The sequence below is a fragment of the Neodiprion fabricii genome, chromosome 1 (assembly GCF_021155785.1).
Source record: "Neodiprion fabricii isolate iyNeoFabr1 chromosome 1, iyNeoFabr1.1, whole genome shotgun sequence".
Lineage (NCBI taxonomy): Eukaryota > Metazoa > Arthropoda > Insecta > Hymenoptera > Diprionidae > Neodiprion > Neodiprion fabricii.
In genome coordinates, this window is record NC_060239.1 from 7,882,558 (window position 1) to 7,903,368 (window position 20,811).

Sequence of the window (20,811 nt, forward strand, 5' to 3'; positions counted from 1 at the left end):
TTCCTCAAGGTTAATTTGTAAGTAAACTAACGGTAAAAATAATTATGAAATTTCGTGTTGGTACGAATAGTGATTGGATTTCACACAAACTCAGATGTCATTATACGCGCAGTATTGACTGCATGTTTCATGCTCGTTACAAAATCTTCGACTGTAATTCACGATATTTATCGATAGCATCGCGTCGGAAAAGTTCGATCCTCTGAGCCGATCGATGCGTCGATGGAACGAAAGGAAGAAAAGAAGAATAGTAGAGGAGAATAATGCTTGCAGACCGGCTTGCAAACGTTGACTTTGGTTTAGGCCAGACCAATTGTCATCGTCAATTGCACGAAGTAAACAATTTATAAATGCAAATTGCCAGATCACAATGATATCTTTCATCTCTTTCCTTCATCCCCTCCTCAGACGATATTTAGTGTTTAAATCTTATAAAACAATGACAATGTAAGCCAAAGCTGCAGGTGGCGAAGGATTGAATATCAATAAATTAAACAGCCGTTAATGAGAGTAATGACTTTGGACAACCGTGAAGAAAAAATAGCAGAAACAACACCATGGTTCGCAGCATACAGTAGGAACCTTCCTTTCTTCCATTTTCTCCTTAGAAATATAATTCTCCGTCACGTGGAATAAATATGGATAACCAATGGTACGGTTCTCAGGAAAATAATGTAACATTTCCCAGCGATCGCTGTAATCAATAGCAAAGCGAAACGAAAGCATGGAAATGAGAAAGTGTTTGAAAAATTTCATAAACAGTATAATCGAAGCAGATATCTCATACACTCTTCTTGCTGTCAACTGCAATCAACATACCGTTAGAATCCGATTATCTTGAAAAGCTGTCGACATTTTTGCTGTCTCGAATAAACAGCAAATGTATCGCGAGCTTCTTTTTCCTTGGGTTTAGAATCTAGTTGACTATGAGAATGACCTTAGTACCCAGTAATCTCTGAAGTGGATGGTAAATCGGAAGCGGTTATGCGGTAAAGCGAAACCAGATATGACAAAATATCAGGGGTCCTACTGTAATGGGCTCGTAATCGGTTTCAACTGGTTATCGGAATACGAAGGAGGAAAGAAGCGTAAACGCGCGTTCCTGCCTGTGCCGGCAAATGTCCGACAAAATTAGACGACGTTCAAAGAGATTCACCCGAAGAACCGGGAACCATTGGACACCACGCTTTACAGACTGCAGATCTCCGAGAGTGTTGGCTCCGATGTCTTCGCACGAAGAAGAGCGTGGTCGTAATCTCGTTGGCAAGTTAACAAGTGGAAAAGCCATAACACTGCAAGAACGAAGAGGCGTTTGGATACAGGACGCGGGAGGGCGCACGCGCCATGAAATACTACGGAGTTGATTCAGGCAGCCGCGGTGCCCGCCAAACGTAGTTCCTTCGAAGCGAGCCACGACTCCGTTCGTTGGTTGATCGTCAGTACGGTAGAGAAGCCGACATCGGTTGGTCCGTGGATGTCCGGTGTTTCGGTGCGTGGTTCGTTTATTTCCATGGTGGATATTGTTGGCCGGTGCGTGTCGCGGTGAAGATCGTTACGAGAATCAAGGTGTGCCTTGAACCGTCATCGGCTTCCAGCGCAAGTCGGAACTCCGGTGAAAGAGGCCTCAACTCTATGCCCCAAGAGCCTAAGCCGGCTTTACCTTTCGCATTCTTACCCGTCCCGGCGTGCTTCTAACAAGGGTCTACTGTTGTTTGCTTTGGACTATAGCTACCTACACCCTTGAGGTAAGCATGGTCGTTTTGGTACCTGATGTTTCTTGAAACGGGAGGTTTCACTTGCAACTATCTATGACTATCTATAACTATGAATATCGTTGCATGTGGTAAGTTGATCGAAAGTTATTCGAGGAGGCTGTTACCGTAGGACATGAAACTGTGCGTACTCTGTCTATCTGGATACGGTTTACTGAGAAAGAGGATGGCCAGATTTAACCGGCGCAACAAATATCGTCGCAACAAATTGACCGGGAAGAATATCCGATATTTTGGCACAGTATCGCGCGATGAAAAGCATTCGGGTCTTTTGGTATTGATTTTCGAGGAAATCAGGCTGTCGGGAAGATTGAATTTCATACGATATCGTCAGCAGGGAATGAAGGTATTAGTTGACAGACTCGAGGCGACGCTGCTTACGTCGGGTTTGCTCGCAGGAGGAGGTTTACCTTACGATCAAGACATTAGAGACGCCGAGGCAACGCCAGGCATAATCTTGACGTAAAATTTGATCCGTTACTTTCGTCCGAGCAAGCAAACAGCGTTCTAACCGGAAATTGTGTTACGGCTAGTGGCCGTCCCCGCTTCTGTGTGTGTCTGTGAAGATGACACACGTTCACTGCAAAACCCGCGTACGTGAAAGTACGTAAGGCATTTCAGAGTGCGTTACGAAACTACGCCCTGCGTAGGTAGGAAGCAGGTACCAATTCGAGCTACTACGTCAGGTTCGTTCGGACCGTGTGAATGCCCTTTTTTTTTTTTTTCACTGCATCTCTTTTGTTCCGGTAGGAAAAATTAGGGACTTGGAGTCCGGAAAAAGCGTCGAGCCACGTGCCGTAGTAATTGATTCAAGTCTACCGGAGCCTGTCGAGCCACGATTAATGCCGATAACGTGTTCTTAAGAGTTATCCTATGCCATTGTTGAATACCGTGCGTAAATTGGTAAACGAAAGTTGTACGATGATCTACCGGGTTGCTAAAGAAGTATTTATTTACGTATTTGAGCCTGCAGGTAAAGAAAGATTCGCATTAAATGCAGTCTTAGCGCAATAAGCGCGTTATCAGTTGTTTAAACGCGTTAGTTATCGCAAATGTTTTACTGCATGCGTCTCATGTCTGCATAGGTTACGCGCATCGAAATTGAATCGTTGGTAAAATTGCATTACTTTTTTACATAAATATAGTGCTAGGAAATGATTTTTTATCTTGTGTTTTTAAATAACGCACTCACTCACTTTTTTTTTTTGTTCCGTCATCGGAGAACGCCAGTCAAACAAAACGCTAGGCAATAATACGAATGGGTGACGAGTTCTCCAATTAGTCGCGATGTGCAGTGTCGAGGAACTTTCGACGTTATTCTTTAACTGCAAGCCCGCGATACGATGCAAACTGCAGGATGTATTCTTTCGGAACAAGGTATTCGAAACATTATAGTCGCAAAAACGAGTCAGACGTGTAATATTGAAATAGCTGGTTACTTTGCAGGACAAATTATCGCTCGACGCCCTGACTTGTATATAATATGCAAAGTATAATGCACACGTGCACGTTAGCAGACGGTGATTGATGGAGACGCGTTAAAAAATGACGAGAAATGATGAATCTTCAAGTCTAATCGTTTAAGCGGCGATATTCACTGCGATTACTCAGATATTTATAGAAGATTGTTTATCGTGCCGGAGCAGGCGTTGTATGCTTAATCATTTCGCGTGTCATAAAAGTTAGTAAGAAACTGTAAAAAAAAAAAAAATTGCTAATAGATCTTCGAGTTATCAGTGATTCCAAAAAACTTCACGTGTCGTGCCGATCCACTTCTGACCTATTATTTACTCATCCGTTCGGAAATTGATAGAATCCTGTTTTCTTTCTTTGAATTCTTTTCCTACATAGAAAATTGTTTTCCAGGTATCAAGGCTGGTAGCTAATAATTTTCTCCGAATAAACTCTGCGAAGAAATTGTAATACGAGTTTTCGCTATCCCGAAAGTGACAAAAAATGATCGAATTTGGATAATGAAAATTTCCCAGCATACGATTGTTAAGATCGCGTAAAAAATTACAGTAATTGCGCTTTCGCATGATTACAATGTTTGTTAACGTCGTGATTTCTAAAAAGAATACTTTTAGACCTACTTGAATCTTCTACGAAGATCCACGGCGTTTTAATTATTTTGATTTTCCAGGCAGGAGGAAAAGAGAAGAAAAAAAAATTAGTCCTTTGTTCCCCACAGCTCTAGTTAATAATCTTCCGGTAACCAACGGTACTCCAGTTTTATCGTTAATTAGAAACTGAGCGCTGGTAAAATTGAAGCCCCGATGGTCCGATAAAATCCATGACTAATGCCTGGTTGATTAAAATTTTCTGGGCCAGGTATACGAAGCACCGGACTAGATGTTATAAAACTGTCGTCTGCGTCGTCACGCTGCAAGTTGCGTCACCGCCTCTATTACAAAAGCTCGTACGGATTATCCTATATTTTGGTATGATACCCCGCAAACTTTTCGCGACGATAATATCTGTGGGAATTGACGAGCGCGTTCCTCGCCTATGATAGAAGAAAAAGAAACGGTAAAAAAATTTATTATTCGTCCGATATTGCGAAATGAAATACTAATGAAATGAACATCTTTATATCTAATCTTCACGGCGTACACAATTCGAGCGTCAAATAATTTTTTGTCGAACGAACAGTTTTTTTTTTTTTTTTTTTCCTTTTTTGGTACATGTGATTCATTCTTTCATTAGAAATTGAATTATTAGTCGATCGATAGATCGTCTCTGATAACGATGCGTCGCTGTTGATGCTACAGGAATAAAAGGAAGTAAAACCGTGTATGATATGCATCGATAAAGTTTACTTTACACCGAGCTCTCTCACACTGTTATCGATGAATATTCTCCGCCTTAAAGTACGAGGTATATACTTGATAGAAGCAGCCTGAAAGATATGAAACAGGTGAAACATACCGAGCGGTAAAAAGATCTCGTTCGAAAGCTCTTTAAACTTGTATCCTCGAACACAGTCGTAGAGCGAGGCGTTTTATTGCTCAATAGAATACGGTTACGTCTACACAAAGTGAATTATGTCACCCGCGAGCATGTTCGCGTACTTCAGTCGTGCGTATAAGACGAAACAATGGTACACAACGGTTCATCGAGGATATGGATTTGCGGCAGTTCTAAAAGCGCCTTTCGTACCTCAAAGAAAATTCACGAAACGTGACGTAAGCACGAAAGGAAACCGTACTTCGGCTCAAACTTATTATTCATATAAAATAAGTCGTTTTTACGCTGTCTCAGATTCTTCGAGATTTTGTTAATTCTTCTATCTCGCCACACGCATCGTCGTTTCAACGAGTCAATTCCTTGACACGTATTTTTTTGTCGAACAATGAGAATTCATCCTTAACGAACGACGATCGCAAGGATCCAAGAGTACAGAGAGAATTGATATCCCCGATCGATATCCGCACGTCGTTATACGTATTATACGTATATCGTATCGATTCACGTAAGCTTTCTATAGTTTTGCACGCCTTGTATTTATACACGCGCATTGTAGGCACGCACGAACACCGAGACAGACGTTTACACGGTAAGAAACGTTCAATCAAAATTTATTACTTCGAATTTATAGTTCACGGCCGGATCATTGAGGCGTTCTGACGCCGGAACGCCGAGAAGCTCGCGCCACGACGACGCCGGGACGTCGACGTCGCGACGACCACCCCGCTGGTAGGCAATTCCATCAGAGCCTTAGAGGATGAAAAAAAGGAACAGGGAGAAGAAAAAACCGAGTTCGGTATAACGCGTGGCGACCTTTCAAGCCTAGGAACCCCGCAATAACATGTAAATTGAGTATACACGACGTGTCCTGGTTCGTGTGGCAATTGTTATCATTCTTGTGATTCAACACAAAAATGTGTCGAAGAAATGATGATAACAAAAAATACCGACGCCCCGTCTAAGCCGCAAATTGATAATCATATTCTTACGTCACAAGACGACAGTGTAATCATCGTGTTCCCCGTACTTGAAGCACAACAGCAACAAACAGCTGTCACAGCTTGTACAATTATTTTCACAGCTAGGCTAACAAACCTCCCCCCGTCCTCTCTCTCTCACTCTCTCTCTCTCTCTTCCACTCATTTTGCTATGCAACGGAAAAGCATAACGTGGATTCACGTCTGGTTATCACGTGTCGTGTAATAGCTAATTTTATTATTGTTGTATTCTCGTTATTGGGGCATGTTTTACACGAACAGGATCGCTATAATGATGGTAATAAATACGTGTATTACGGAATTTTTAAGCCAATTAAACCAAATTAACGAACGTTATTGCTGCAGATCCTGTTTTATTTGAACAGGATTTTTATTACTCGAACTGCAGTAAACACTGAACTAAATCTTTCGAGTATAAATAACAACGAGCATTATACAACGAGATCAGTGTTCTCTTTTTTAAACGTCCTCGAGTTGCCAAGATTTTTTTACACGACCTCATGTCTTATTAGCAATTTCTACGTAACTCTGCATCGGGAGGAAAGATGCATAATCCAATATAAGTACAGATCGGAAGAAATTACTCCGCGAAGTTCTTTGAGATTTTTGCAAATGTACGGATTAAACCCGTCGGATTAAATTTCATTTATGCACATATTGTGCGTAATATGTGAAAAAAAGAAGCGATCACGGAACAAGGTCAGCTTATGGCATCAGCACAAACGGGTTGCGATGAGAATGAGTATTAAGTGTATTCCTAGGTGGGTGTGTCCGAATGTAATGTTTTAAAACTACGAGACATTCTCTTTCTCCGCATCGTATGTGCGTTATTGAAATTAATCCATAAATGCTCGTTACGATGTTATTCGGATCAATCGGAGGTCTAGTTATGTATCTTATTCAATTTCATGCGCACCCTCAATGACGTAATAATTTTAGGCTTGATGGGTAAATTGAACCTAACGCAACGCGCGTGACAAGCGTAATACGTAGGTGTATTTTGAATAGCGAATCGTTAGATATCGCCTTCCGAAGGGCATCGAGGCGCGGTTTCGTTAATGGCACGCGATTCGCAGAGCAATCCGCACGCTTGAACTCGAAGACGCGTTATTACTTCGTAATTACAATTAGAGCGAATACAAGAGAGTGTTTACGAAATTTGACGCTGTTGAATATAATACATACAATATATATTACGCAATCATCGCATGGCCGTAACTGCTACAAACCTAATTTTTCACAATTTTTTTTTCTTCAGCCAGTTGTAAAAAGCGCTGGGATACAATGGAAAGAAAGAAAACTGAAAACGTCAAGTTTGGAATGGAAAGTTATTGCGTAAAAATATCGATTCCAAGCGTATTTGGTAGCCTATTCACTGCAGCCATGGTTCAGAGCGTAACACGACGAAATGTATTTGTACACGCCAAGAGAGATGGAACGAGTAGATAAAAATGGGAAAAACAATGCCCGTGATATTTGCGTGTAATAGAAAGTTTTCCAACGGCAAATAAAGTGAGTCAGGGTGCCGTGTGTCGGCTAAAATATAATAGTCAAGGTGAACATTCTGCAGGGATTTTCTTCCATACACGACGTATGGAATGTTGAATCGAATATTATACTCCGATCAGCGCGCCCGAGGAAATGTTTTTTTAACGAGAATCAATCATCGTGCAGAGTGGAAGAAGAGAGACGAGATACAGCTCCGACATAGTAATTTCGTGCTTCCATATCAAGTAGTCGGTATGTCGGTTGTGTAATGTGTTATGTGAAGAAGCGGAGACGCGGTGGTGTAAGAAGAGAGGGACGAGTGCACGGTCACGGCGCCAGGAGGAGGATCGGGTCAAGTAATTGAAGAAGAGCAACGCGGTGATCAAATGGATACCATATGACCTGAATATCTGCAGTATCGTCGATCCAATCAGCCCAAAGCACGTACCGCGACTCGGATGAACCGAATTCATATGTTATCGGCTGCTCGTCTGCGAAAGACATTCGTGAAAGAGCGACACAATTGCCAAACCATCGGAGGGCTTCTCTGATTGTCAGGTGTAACTCGAGCTCGAGTAAATTAATCGTTCGACTTAATTACACGTAATATTAACCAAGCCGTGACGATGCCTTGACATTTTTTCCAAGAAATACAGATTTTCGTAGCGTTGCGCAAGTTCATTTCAACCTCGACCATTACCGTCCTCGGAATGTTCAATTTTGCGTAAGAGAATTATCGACGAAACTGATTTCTATGTTTCTGTATTGAAACGCGTTGAATAACGCGTCGATCCTGAGATCCAGTTAATGAGAGTTGATGTAAGATCAGGATTTTTAATGAGAAATTGAGGCCGATTGAGTTAAATTGTATATTGGAAAGATATCTGAATACGAAAATTCAGATAAGGAACGTTGTTCGTAGAAATTGTGAACACGGTTTTCTTTCCACGTCGATAAATTATTAATAATAACTTGAATTGAATTCAAGGCGATTAATTTCTGTGTCAACTTGTGAATTACCTTTTTTGTATCATCCTGTCGGAACCGAGGCTATTTGCTTTTAACATCGGGACACGCGGAGCAGAAATGTTTTTGTCAGCAATGGTTAGGGCATAAAGAACCGCGTGGAAAAGTGCCGCAGGATTCGCTCAACGTTCCCAATCAGTTTACGCAGTGTGTAAATTTCTTATCACTTATCGGGGCTGAAAAACGGTTGATAATACGCCACGATGGGACGGCGTATGAAAACTTCCTTGTTTGACTGCACTTTTGCCCCGGGCGGCATGGCATTTACTCTTCGCGATCATCGTAACGAACCAGCCTTATCGCGGGTCGCTAGATTAGTATTGATTTCGGGGTAGCGTGCGGCTGCATGGAGAGTCAGCGACCACGGAAAGTTTATATGTGTAACGTGTTGCAGGAAAAAATTCCGGTCTCTTCAACCGCATGAAATTACGGGCGGTAAGAACTTATCGTAGAACTCTGAGAAATTTTCGATTGCAAAATCGCGCGGCAGATTAAAAATGGATCTAGTAGGGCTGGTAGTCAGTCACTTTTCTGACTATTAATCACTTTTTCTTTTTTACTATTCTCAAGAAATGATCAATAAAGTCACTCTTTCGGTCGTAATTGAGTTTCGTGCATAAAAAATTTGGCTGCACAATTTTTGTTCCCACAAGATTTTGTTTGTTGAGTATTATAGAAAATCAACTGCGATCACATTGTTCATTGTTTCTCGATCGAAGTGTTTCGCCTGAAAGGACAATAAATTCATAAATCAGAGTCACTCTTCATTTGTCGTTAATTTACCGAATATCATGTACACTGTAATACATTTTTGCAATGTGGAAAAATACGTTAAAAATAAGGGAAACCGGTATACAGCGACATCATTGAAAATAGGGCTGTTTCTGAGTCAGAGATGAGTCAATTTTGAGACACCTTTTTGGGTCTGAAAGTTAGTTTTCACACTTTTTTCAGGCGACTTGACTGCTACCAGCCCTGAAATGGAAATACGTCGAACGGTATCGGTGCAAACGGAGCTCTGCAGTCTGAACGTAGTGATGATCGTGTAAAATGATCCTTGTTGAAATCATTAAGCATTAATACCGGCTACTCCTGGTTTAGATCAAGCCGTTAACAGTTGATCCAATATTCAGTAGCAATAAATTTCGAATTTTAGAGTAACACGGAGTAACGGAAGGGCTCGTCGAGAGAGAAATTTAGTGCCACCGATTATTGGGTTAACTATAATAGTGGGTATAACGAGCAAGAGAAGCTAAAACTAAAAGACGAGTAGAGAAAACTGCTGTTAAGACCAGATCGTAAGATCGCTGTGTCAATGAAGACGGGCAATGAATTTCTAAACTGACGAGTCGCCACTTGAATGCTGTCTACTCGTCTTTTAGTTTTACTTTTTCTTACAACATTCTTACTCAACTGGAGTTACAAAGAACGAAGGCTGCTAATAAATTTCACCCCCAATGCATGACGTTAAACGCATTTTGTTTTTCTGGACACCAAGATAAGCCTCCCTTCGCAAGAACGTGTTGTTTACGGGACGACATTTGTAATGTTCCAAAACAGTTTCGTGCTCACAGCATTGAAGTGGCGAGTCATCGGTCAAGAACTTCATTGCCCATCTTCACTGAAACATCGATCTTACGATCTAGTCTTAATAATTAGTAGTAACTTGGTTAGTTAGTTTTCTCGATGGTCTTGGTTCTGTGGTCTGTAAACACCATCATGATCGTGAGAAACTCGACTGCTAACGTTCGTTGGAGACGGGAAATTAGCGTTAGAGAATCCTTACAAAGACGACTATTTCACACATCTTTCGACAAAAAAATTCTCGCGCGGAAGAGCGTGAGACAATTTTCGATAATGCAGAAACCGGCTTGGTGTCGACATCCGTTGCAATGACGATCGCGTTGCGTAACGTGGCTAAGAAAAAACGTACGTCACGCTCACGCATGCCGCATTTGAATATCGTCAGCTGTTGTAACTCGATTGCTGATTCGCACCTAGCGACACCCGCGAGGCGTGACTTTTCTTCTTAAAATGGTTTCGTACAACACCTCACTGTGTCTTCGTGCCCGAACAGCGCCGATAGATACAAATATAAGTATGACGAGTTCACCGGCGGGTTAAAGGCCCATTCCATACAATTCGATGGATGGCGTTCGTTTTGTAATTGTAACAGACTCGGTGCTCTTGAATCGAAATAAAGTACCAAAAAATATGTACCACGTATACTTTTCATGCAGTGTTTTTTTTACTTTTTTTTTTTTAATAACACACTATTTTTGCCTACAAATTGTAATTAAACATTAATGATAGCGACAATGTTTGTTAAAAGAAAAAAATTACCAAGTTAAAAAGTTTAAGCATTAAAATCATCGGAAAATCTATCTACCGGTATAATTCTAGTTTTTTTTTTTTTTGATAGTTTTTTATCTTTCCATATCATCGATCGGAGTTTCACGGCGAATCTCTTCTCTTTCTAAGTTCTCTTTCATATTCTCTTTCTATCAGTTCGATCTGGTTTTGTATGTACAGATACTATTGAAATAGATTAAAGTAATTTAAATGTTAAAACAAAACACATAAAATTCGGAATTTTGAATAAAAAAAAAAAAAAAACAATATGTAACATATGTGTGTGAGCAAAAAATGGAAAGCAGATATAGATTCGGCGCATGCTAATTTTTCGTTACAGACGTGTTAATCAAATCTCATTATCGTAAAGAGGAATTTACACCGTTAACGGAACTCTCCGTGGTGTGTTTTTGATTGCTGTTTGAAAGTTGACAAATCGGTGTAATTAAATTGGGTTGATATAATTGAGGTTTTCATCGGTACGATTCTGTGTATTTTTCATTTCTATTTCTTACGCCTCGTCGGAGATGGGAAAGAAGCCGATGAAATCGGTGAATAGTCAAGAGATGGCATGCCGTATTACACGTATGTACAGGTTGTATAGGTATCGTTAGACGGTGCAGTTCTAGCCGGTCTTCCGTTTCGCTTCAACCTACGCAACATCTCGAACAGTCATTTCTATAAATATCATAAATATGGTATATTTGTATTTCCGTACCCGTAACTGACGTACGAACAAGTATAGACGGCGTAAAAGTGAAGGCTTGCGATTTACTGCAGCTATTCAACGTCGCCCCTTCGTGCTGGTATTCTTTTCGTCTATTGAGATTTTACTCAGCCCCCAAATAACGAGCATCCTTACATTAAATCGTACCGCATGTGTAAGTGATGGCAAGATTTTGACTGTGAGAGAAAAACGAAACTTGAAAGAGTCTTTAACAAGTTTGTTGAATTTTGCTGTCGAGAAATTTTCAAACGATCCAATAACGATTAACAGAATTTCATAACTCAAACTGTGTGACATTTGGCTGGTTGTTGTTATTTGAAACAGGCGATTAAATCCGACGGTTTTAGCAAAAGTGCTTTTAGTCGTCAGCAAGGAAAATGGAACCACTGCTGCAAAGCACGTGCGCTTTTATGCTTCGGTCAGATTCGTAATTAGATAAAGGACAATTTTTGGAGACAAACTATATTTTCCACAGGTGTTTATATGTACAGGAGAGACAATCGATGCAAAAAGTCTCGCAATATGGAGAAACAGGAGTCCTGATTATTTAAGGAAATATATTTTGACCAAATACGTAGTTACAATTACCGGCTTCGTTGCCAATTGGCATTTTGAATAATGATTAATGGTCGTTATCTGAAAATGGACAAAATTGACCATTTTTTTGAACAAAATTCAAGTCAAAAAAAGAATGCTGTCCAACTTTGAGCTCTTAATATTAATATTTGGAGGTGCATCGTAGCGATTTTCTATTTCACATTTGAATGACATGGAAATTTTCTTTTTTAAACTTTGGAATTTTATACCTCGTCAACGCATTAGTGTAGTGATGAGACCAGAACGTATTTTTGTAAGAGATTGAACGCTCTACAAAAAAGGTCTCTTATCACTTTACGATAAATCTACTCTTCCAAATATATCAAAGAATCTTTGCTGACCTTTGACCTTGAATAACTTTTCCAAAAGTAGATTTATCATAAAATGTAACAGACCTTTTTTGTAGAGCGTTCAATTCCCTACAAAAAAAAAAAAAAAACGTTGTAATCTTATCGGTCCACTAATGCGTTGACGAGGTATAAAATTCCAAGTTAAAAAAAAAAAAAAAAAACAATTTCGATGTTACTTAAATGGGAATAAAAAATCGCGACGATGCACCTCTGAATAATATTATTAAGAGCTCAAACTTGGACAACATTGTTTTTCATCATCGAGAACGATATTTTCGATTTGAACTTAAAAAGAAGCGCTCGATTATTTGGGTACAGTCTAACGTTTCTAACGTTTTTCAGCCTTAAAGTAGAACTTTTAGCGAACGGAAGTTCGTAGCTATATATTCGTATCATTTTTCATCGCTATGGAATTAGCCTGCGGACTCTGATGTCGCGTCGGCAGTGTTGGCATCGCATTCACGGAGGCTAGACAACCGCTTTGCCAGCAAGTAGGTGGTAGATACGTACATTCGTGGCAGGTAGATCGTACACTAAGGTCTGCTTATACGTCGCATGACGTAATCTAACGTCAATTAATCTAAATAGATGTCATAACGGTAAAAGGAGAATGTTAGAGCGAAGTTTAGCACAGGCAGAGAGGATTGTGCAGGTATTTTACCTCATCCTAGAAATATGTACATCGTACATATCTGTGATATTTCCCATCTAACCGCAAAACGCGTTCTGCTTCGCATCTTGCTGACTAAATTACACTTTGGGTTATCCGTTTTTTTTTTCTCTGGATTTTCATTCGGAATCCAGCAAGTCGAAAGATTGAATTACGAATTTCGTACAGTAATTATTTCGGCATGTTGCACGTGGCTGCAGACACTAAATTATCTGCATGATCTTTGCCACCGTCTATTCTGGATAATTAGTCACATTGACCCACTTGACCAGCTTACGTATTTCGGGATGGTAAAAAAAGCTTAGTAATATTGAAAAAAAAAAAAAAAAAAGGAATAATTTTCCTCCGTAGCCTGGATATTTCAGAATTTTGTTGTCACGCAGCTTCGTCCGCATTATTTTAAACGATTTGTTTCTTTTCTGTGTTTCCTCGTTTTCTCACCGGGTTCAACACTCGATGCTTGACATTTTGTGATTTTCTTTTTTTCTTTCCATTCTCAGCTGAGACGACATGTATATTTAGACTCATCGTTGTACACTAGCGGCGCGGTGAAAAATATATGAATGGATGAAGACTCGTGCTTGAGCAGGTATATGTTACGAGACAGGAATGAATAAACATCGTCTCAATATATATAAATAAATATATAAATTTATATATTTTACATCTGTAATTCAATCCGTCGCAACGATTTTCAGTATACGTATATGTTATTTATACAAAGCGGGAAAGTTATAATTATAAAATCACTGTTAGTTTAATGTCCGGCGTTAATTATTTTCACAGTATTAATGTATTCTTAAACTTTGTTTTGTTTAACGGTAACAAAGCGTATTACGCAGTATTTATAAACTGTGCAAAGTTACACGTGGATTTTATTTTTGCTGAAATTGTTCTCCATATCGCAAGTATAATACACCGCGATAACAAGTCAAGATTAATTACGGGTGAAATATGAGCCAACGAACTTAAACTTGCAACGTAATTATGTGAGTCATGAATTAAATTGAAACAGTAATATAGCCAAGTTATACTCATTATCGCGCTAATTTTGGATTAGACCGTGTTGCGGAGTTATTTAACTTTATATCTCTGTAACTGTATGATAATGAATAGGTGAGGAATTCGATTACCGATAAAGAGAAGAAAATATTTAACAAAACGTTATATTGTGCATGTTACGAATGCGTGTAAATTAATATTCATAATGAACAGGGACCGGATAAATGTGTATTAAAAATTACAAAATATCTACATATAATACAGATTTAAAAAACTAAAGCACGAAAGATAGAAACTGTATTTTCTGGCTCGAAGCGTCACACTTTACGTAGAAAACTAAATGCGGAATGAAATTAATTTAAATAAAAAACACGCATTTGCATATCAATCCGAGCTCTAACGACGAATGATCGATATCACTCGAGAGCCGTTACTATTTTATTTATTAGCGATACAAGTTAACGTAAAGTATAGATTATAGTAAAGCAAGGTGTTCGAATTTCGCAAGCCATAAGCATCGCGGGTGCAACCGGCGTACTAATTGCAGTACAGATACAACACGTGTCATCGCTCCACCGTAATTTTACGCGATCGGTATATTCTCGCTTGTTTTAACACTCCGATATTTTTCCATCGTTGTTGCGTATATCCGCGGTCGTATATTTCACCCTTCGAAATACCGAAGCAGCAGCCAGCCGAAGCATATCGGGCGTATAATCGTCGCCGTAGTGAAATCACCTCTACAAATTACGTAATTGGTTGCAAGTATGAATCCGTTGCAGCATGCATGATTGAAAATGGCGAAACTCATTGATATACCTACGCAACAAGTGCGGTAAGCCGGCCGATATTGCAGGTCCGTGTTCTTGTACGAACAAGGGAAAGTGCGGGATACAGATTGAAGGGTAAATTTCTCTCGTATATGGTGTATTACAGGGTTTAACGCCCTGGAAGCGGTTGTATGTATATTATCGTCGTAAATTTTCCGCCCTAGAGCCGGAAGTGTTTTTTATCTTACTTAGAGCCGCCTACTCGAAAAACGGTGGCGATAATACGCGTTCTATTTTTAGTCAAGGCTTCTTGGACGCGTCGGGTGTATCGGTCGAACCACAAATATCAATACCGCGGAATCCCCCGGCAGGGCGTGACATAATCGTTTTGCGAATCGAGATATCACGCCCGTTCTTTAAAGATACGTCAACGTCTTCTCGGGGAAAAACAAGCGGAACCGGATTTCAACAACGAATTAGAAAAGTTCCGAAAGCATCAAATTCCGGATTTTTTTTTCTTCAAAGTTCGACATCTTCACCTCAAGTTTCGCCGTCAAATAATTCGGAATTCAGCGCTTTCGGAACTTTTCAAATCAGGAACTCGAACCCCGCCCTAAACAAGCGGACGAATCACCCTCTATTTTCCTCTCTTTGATTACAGACGCCCGATTCAATAGCGCCGGAAGAAAAACGCGACGATCATGGATTCGAGTACGAGGAACTGGGACTATGAGTCGTAAATCGACAACCGAAGATACGGATTCTCGTAGATTGGAACAGAACCGACAAGGGAAGGACGAAGACGAGGAAACGCGGTTACAGCAGCCCAAATGCAGGCAATCAACAAGTCCACTTGCAACACGTGAAGGAGTGCCAGTCGCCGAGAGAAGAGTGACTTTGTTTTTACCGCGGTGGTAATCAGTGATTCGAATTCGGATCCCCTCAAATTGAAAATCGAAATGGCGCCAGGCGGTGAGAGAGTCCCGTCAACGACGTGCACAACGGAAGCGGAAGTCGAACTGCCCGACAAGAACATGAACACGAAATGTCCTGGGGACGTTCAGAACGGATCGTTGAAAAACGGGGAAGAACACGACTCCCAAAGAACCACGGATGTTTACGTCCCGAGGATTAAATGGCCCGATCTCTTCGTTCAGATATTCGTTCACGGAGGATGCCTCTATGGACTCTACCTCATCTTCACCGAGGCGAAACTTTTATCAGCTTTATGGGGTAAGAGATAACCGGAGTCGTATCAAAACTCCCCCCCAATTCACGTCGAAGGAATAAAAAGATCCGCTCGTTCTCGTAGTTTTACAACCTTGTGTATATGTATACCGTCTAGACAAGTTTTAAAAAAAATTAAGAATAAATCAAACTTTGCAGATACGTCGCGTTACTCGTATCGGTTACGTGATTTATAGTCTCGTCTAGTTGTGATTAAGCGTATGTAATATTTCCGTCCGACGCGTATCAGAGAGACTCGTATTTCAGATTTCGTGTACACGACATTATTTATTTACTCATTTCAACTCAGCGGAACAAATTATCGCGTTCGAATAGTGAAGATTCGGTATAAATTATACGTAAAAAACATACGTTGTTAGTTAATCGTTGATCATCTGCAAAACGACTCGATTGTCGCAATGTTCGAGGTTTATGGTCAGTCAATTCGACGCTCCGGGTTCTCGGATTTATTAGAAAAGAAACGGCTGTTTCAGAAACTGGACGAATTCACTTGCAAGTAGACAGCGATTAGAGCTCGAGAAAATTTCTTTTCTCAGTTTTTGGAAGTCAGGTAACCGTCATCTCGAAATGCAGCAAAGGCAGTTTTCTCTTATCGAAGTCGAAACCCGACGAGGATTATACTCGTGAAAATAGCGTATCGTTTATTAGCTCGAACGGCTCAAAATTCACGTTTGAAGTTGAACGATTTTTGGGTGAAACTTGAAAAACGTCTGCGACAAATTGATCGAATTTGCTTATGACCGTGACCGAGTGCCGAATCCGTCACACCACCTCAGAGGCACGAGATGATAAATTGTTATTAAATTAAACTCTATTGAGCTTAGATTTTTCGCGTCACGCGACCTGCGCTGCCGTGTTTGGATTTCTAGAGGGCGCGTTGATGATGAATACGTATGATGTTTAGGAAAGTGAATTCTCCGAGGATAACGAAGAACGGAAAATTTCGCCATCGCTCGTGTAATGAATTCGAATAAACTTTCAGCATTCGTCACGATCTACACTTCGGGCTTTGGCATCACAGCAGGAGCGCACAGATTGTGGTCACACAGAGCATACAAGGCCAAATGGCCGCTACGTCTCCTCCTCGTTCTTCTATTCACGATCACCGGACAAGTGAGTATATTCGTATGTTGAAACACGAAAAAACCGTTACGCCATAACTTGACTTAGACGGAAGCTAAGATTTTTCAAAGAAATTCTTGATATTTACGACTTGATTAAAAAAGAAAGATCAATTTTTTTTCAACGTTTCGACCATCGGTGTGGACCCTTCTCAGGACATGTATTTGTTCAATATATATTTAGATAATCTTTAAGAACGTTAACTCGCAAGGACGAGAGAGTATTTAATATTGACTGATATTCCTCCGGTTTCCTGTGAGCTCTTTTTCACCGTAAAGCAACCAGAGAAGTAAAGAGCAGTGAAATATTTTGATATTTGGAAGCTAAAAAATATTAGTTCTTAGGAATTTCAACATATATTTTACAAAAACTTTTTTTACGTCTTACAAAACATAGCCATTGACAGATTTAAGGATATCCCAAATTTTAAATAACCTAAAAAAGTTTCTTCAGCCCAGCTCTTTCGCTTGAGTTATTTTTTAGTGAAAAGGTGCTAGAATCTGGGAGAAGAACGAAATCTAAAACAAGGATCCTTTTCTGAACCACCCTACTACGCGTACTCTAAGCGCGACCTGAAACTCGCTCAAAAATCGAAAAATTTCAAATCGCAATATCTCGGCAACCAAGGCTCATTGGATTGAAAATCGAAAACTAGATTAAATCGGGGGTCTTCACCTTTGATCACGTGCAAGGACAATCCGATTCGTGTAATCAAGCCACTCTACTCTCCTTGTGAGTAAATTAACAGCACTGTCAATACCAGCGTCAAATTAAGTTTTGAAACTGAAAGCTCTATCGATCAAAAGTTTAGACGTACTCCGGGACCAGAGACGTAAACGATCACTTCCGAAGCAAGTATTTTCTGAAAAGTTTCATCGCGTTCTTCCATTGATTCAGTCGATTTACGTATAAAAGGCGTCTTACAAAGTGAAACTTATAGTCGCCATGTTTAATTCCTCACTGCAGATAACGTACTGTTAAAAAATTTGGTTCAAGTTCCGTTACGATCGATCCTTTGAAGAAACTATCGTACGTCGCAAACAATTAGAAGAAGTACGAAAGTCAAGTCAATCAATACTGGATGAGCCAATTTTTAGCGCCAATTCTACCCGATTGTGCAGCCTATTTATAAAATGTGGGTCATGAGGAAGAAACGTTTGCTCAGTCTAGTTACGGAAGCAACGTTTCTTACGGGTGTAAATAAAAATATCAAAGACGGAGTTAAGAGCGAAGAGGAATTAAGGGGATAACGGTGTAGATGCGTGGAAAGGTCGAAGAAGAAATGAACTGAACGATAAATGAGAGGGAAAAAATTTTCAGAGACACGTTTATGCCTGGGCGTTGGATCACAGAGTGCATCACAAGTACAGCGAGACTGATGCCGATCCTCACAATGCGAAACGGGGCTTCTTCTTCGCCCACGTTGGATGGCTTTTTACAACTCCACATCCCGAGGTAGTCGCGAAACGAGACGCGGTCGACATGAGCGATCTTGAGGCAGACCCGATCGTCATGTGGCAAAAGCGGTGAGACTTTACTCCTGAACAAAACTCTATTCTCCTTAATATCTTTATCGTGCGTGAAGCGCGACTAGGATCACCGACGAATGAAGGCAACCACGCTGGAAATGTCCGTGCAAACGATTCGTGCTCAATATCTTTTTGCAACGTGCAGGATAGACGCATCAATCACGACCACCTCTGTGATACTCTATACTCATTAATCGGACCTCTGATCTTTTCGACATCGCCACATTCGCGAATAAAATCCGGAATTCAGAGATCCTGTGGCAGAAGTTTTTGACACTTGGTCTACTTTACTGTTAAAAAATGACGGTGGATCGAACCGCTGTTCGTAACTTCCGATTAGACGTAGTACAGTCGGACCTCGATTCTACGGACAATTTGGGACCGGATTCAGCAAAATGAATATAGCCATAATTTGTTTGAACGACGATCAGACCTAGTACCAAGATGACCAAAAAACCGGTACATTCACTTTATCTACAGCTAATCGTAAGTAGTTTATCATCGATGCAATGATCCTCAGGTTATACGTGCCGCTGTTCGCCCTCCTGTCAATTGGATTTCCGGTCGCCGTCCCGTATTACTTCTGGGACGAATCCCTGTGGATATCGTTCTGGGTGAACTTCAATTTTCGGTTCTGCGTAACCCTGAACATCGCCTTCTTCGTGAACAGCGTTGCTCACATGTGGGGCCAGAAGCCTTACGACAAGTAGGTTTCCGCTCTCGGACTATATCGAGCGCTTTCTCCGTCGTGATTGACAACCATTGCCAATTACCGGCATTCTCGATCTCGCTCTAACCCGAACCTTCGATCGTTTTCAGGAACATATCTCCGGTGGAAAACATCGCCGTGTCGATAGCCGCGTTGGGCGAAGGATGGCACAACTACCACCACGTGTTTCCGTGGGATTATAAGACTGGTGAATTGGGAAGCTACTCGTTCAACATAACGACGGGCTTCATAGACACGTTTGCCAAGCTCGGTTGGGCCTACGACCGAAAATACGTCTCGGCGGAAATGGTCAGGAGGCGAGCCAATCGCAGCGGTGACGGAAGCCACATTTGGGGCTACGGGGACACCGACATCCCTCCGGAGGATCTCAGGGAGTTGGAAGTTATGGACCGCAAGTCGGTGTAGATTGCATTCGATGCTGCGATCAGATCGGGACCAGATGCTGCAGCCTGTCCCGGCGAATCACGATCAAAATACTTGCAACAACGTCAGTTTACACCTTCCCCGAACAATCCTATACGTTACATATACGCATATATAAATATACACAAAATACGCGAAACCGGCCAACGTTCGAAAAATAACGTGAATCTGCGGAGAGCAACTGCAGCAGGAATATATTATGATAATTAATGATATGTCAGTGATGTTTACGCGACGGAGTTACGTACATAATTTCACTTATTTATTTATCGATATGTTGTTGTTTTTTTTTTCCATTCGAATACATACGCATATAAGTATATGAAATAACGTCGTTTATTCTCTACTTTAAAACGTGAAAATCTCACAAATGCGCATACGTAAAAGTATTGAATCTTCTGTCACGTCGTAATGTTTAATTACAATACGTTGCGGTACGAATGCATTCAATAATTCTACGTTCATTGTAAATCGTCCAAGTATTACGTTGATTCGACAGAGACGAAAGAATTCCGCAAAATAAATATAAGACATGCATTCTGTACGTCTATACTTAACGAGCACAGGAGGCAACTAAAAAGCGACTTGAATGTGACGAAAGAAATGCTTTTGTTGCAAAAAAAAAAACCATATATACATATATACATACAATATACAGGTATATATAATTAAAAATATAATTCCGGAACAGTTGAGTCTTTTATTACTTCGTCTTCTATTAACGAGACATTGAAAATTTAATAACAATTCATTGTCATTTTTTTAAATTATACACGTGCATTGTACTGGACGTTTGCTTCGAAATATTAGAAATGATTTCTCAATTATGAAACACAGTGGAGACTGTGCTGAATGATTCCACACGTGCACGGTGATCTGGAAAAAGTTTTGAACGTGGATTTGACGTGATGTCGTTTCTCCGCTCACGTTACAATAAAATTCAAATTCCACTGCCAGAAACAACAACAACAACAACAATAATATTAATAATAATAATAATGCAGAATGTCTCGCCCTAGAGTTTTATCATGTAACAAGTT

The 20,811-nt window shown here is 40.4% G+C and overlaps 1 protein-coding gene across 1 annotated transcript; it reads left to right on the plus strand.

Annotated features, from left to right (window-relative positions):
- The first annotated feature begins 1,389 nt into the window (after window positions 1-1,389).
- LOC124187788 (acyl-CoA Delta12-desaturase-like) lies at window positions 1,390-20,411 on the plus strand. Its single transcript, XM_046579961.1, has 6 exons — window positions 1,390-1,745; window positions 15,381-15,952; window positions 16,950-17,080; window positions 18,410-18,615; window positions 19,139-19,324; window positions 19,438-20,411. Exons 2-6 carry the CDS (start codon window positions 15,679-15,681, stop codon window positions 19,751-19,753), a joined length of 1,113 nt encoding a protein of 370 aa, XP_046435917.1. The 5' UTR covers window positions 1,390-1,745; window positions 15,381-15,678; the 3' UTR covers window positions 19,754-20,411.
- The last annotated feature ends 400 nt before the right edge of the window (window positions 20,412-20,811 follow it).

Excerpts from the sequence above, each read along its gene's own strand:
- LOC124187788 (XM_046579961.1), top strand. The coding sequence starts at position 15,679 with ATGGCGCCAGGCGGTGAGAGAGTCCCGTCAACGACGTGCACAACGGAA. Across the intron at positions 15,953-16,949 it reads ACTTTTATCAGCTTTATGGG|CATTCGTCACGATCTACACT; the intron begins GTAAGAGATAAC and ends ATAAACTTTCAG. Across the intron at positions 18,616-19,138 it reads ATCGTCATGTGGCAAAAGCG|GTTATACGTGCCGCTGTTCG; the intron begins GTGAGACTTTAC and ends AATGATCCTCAG.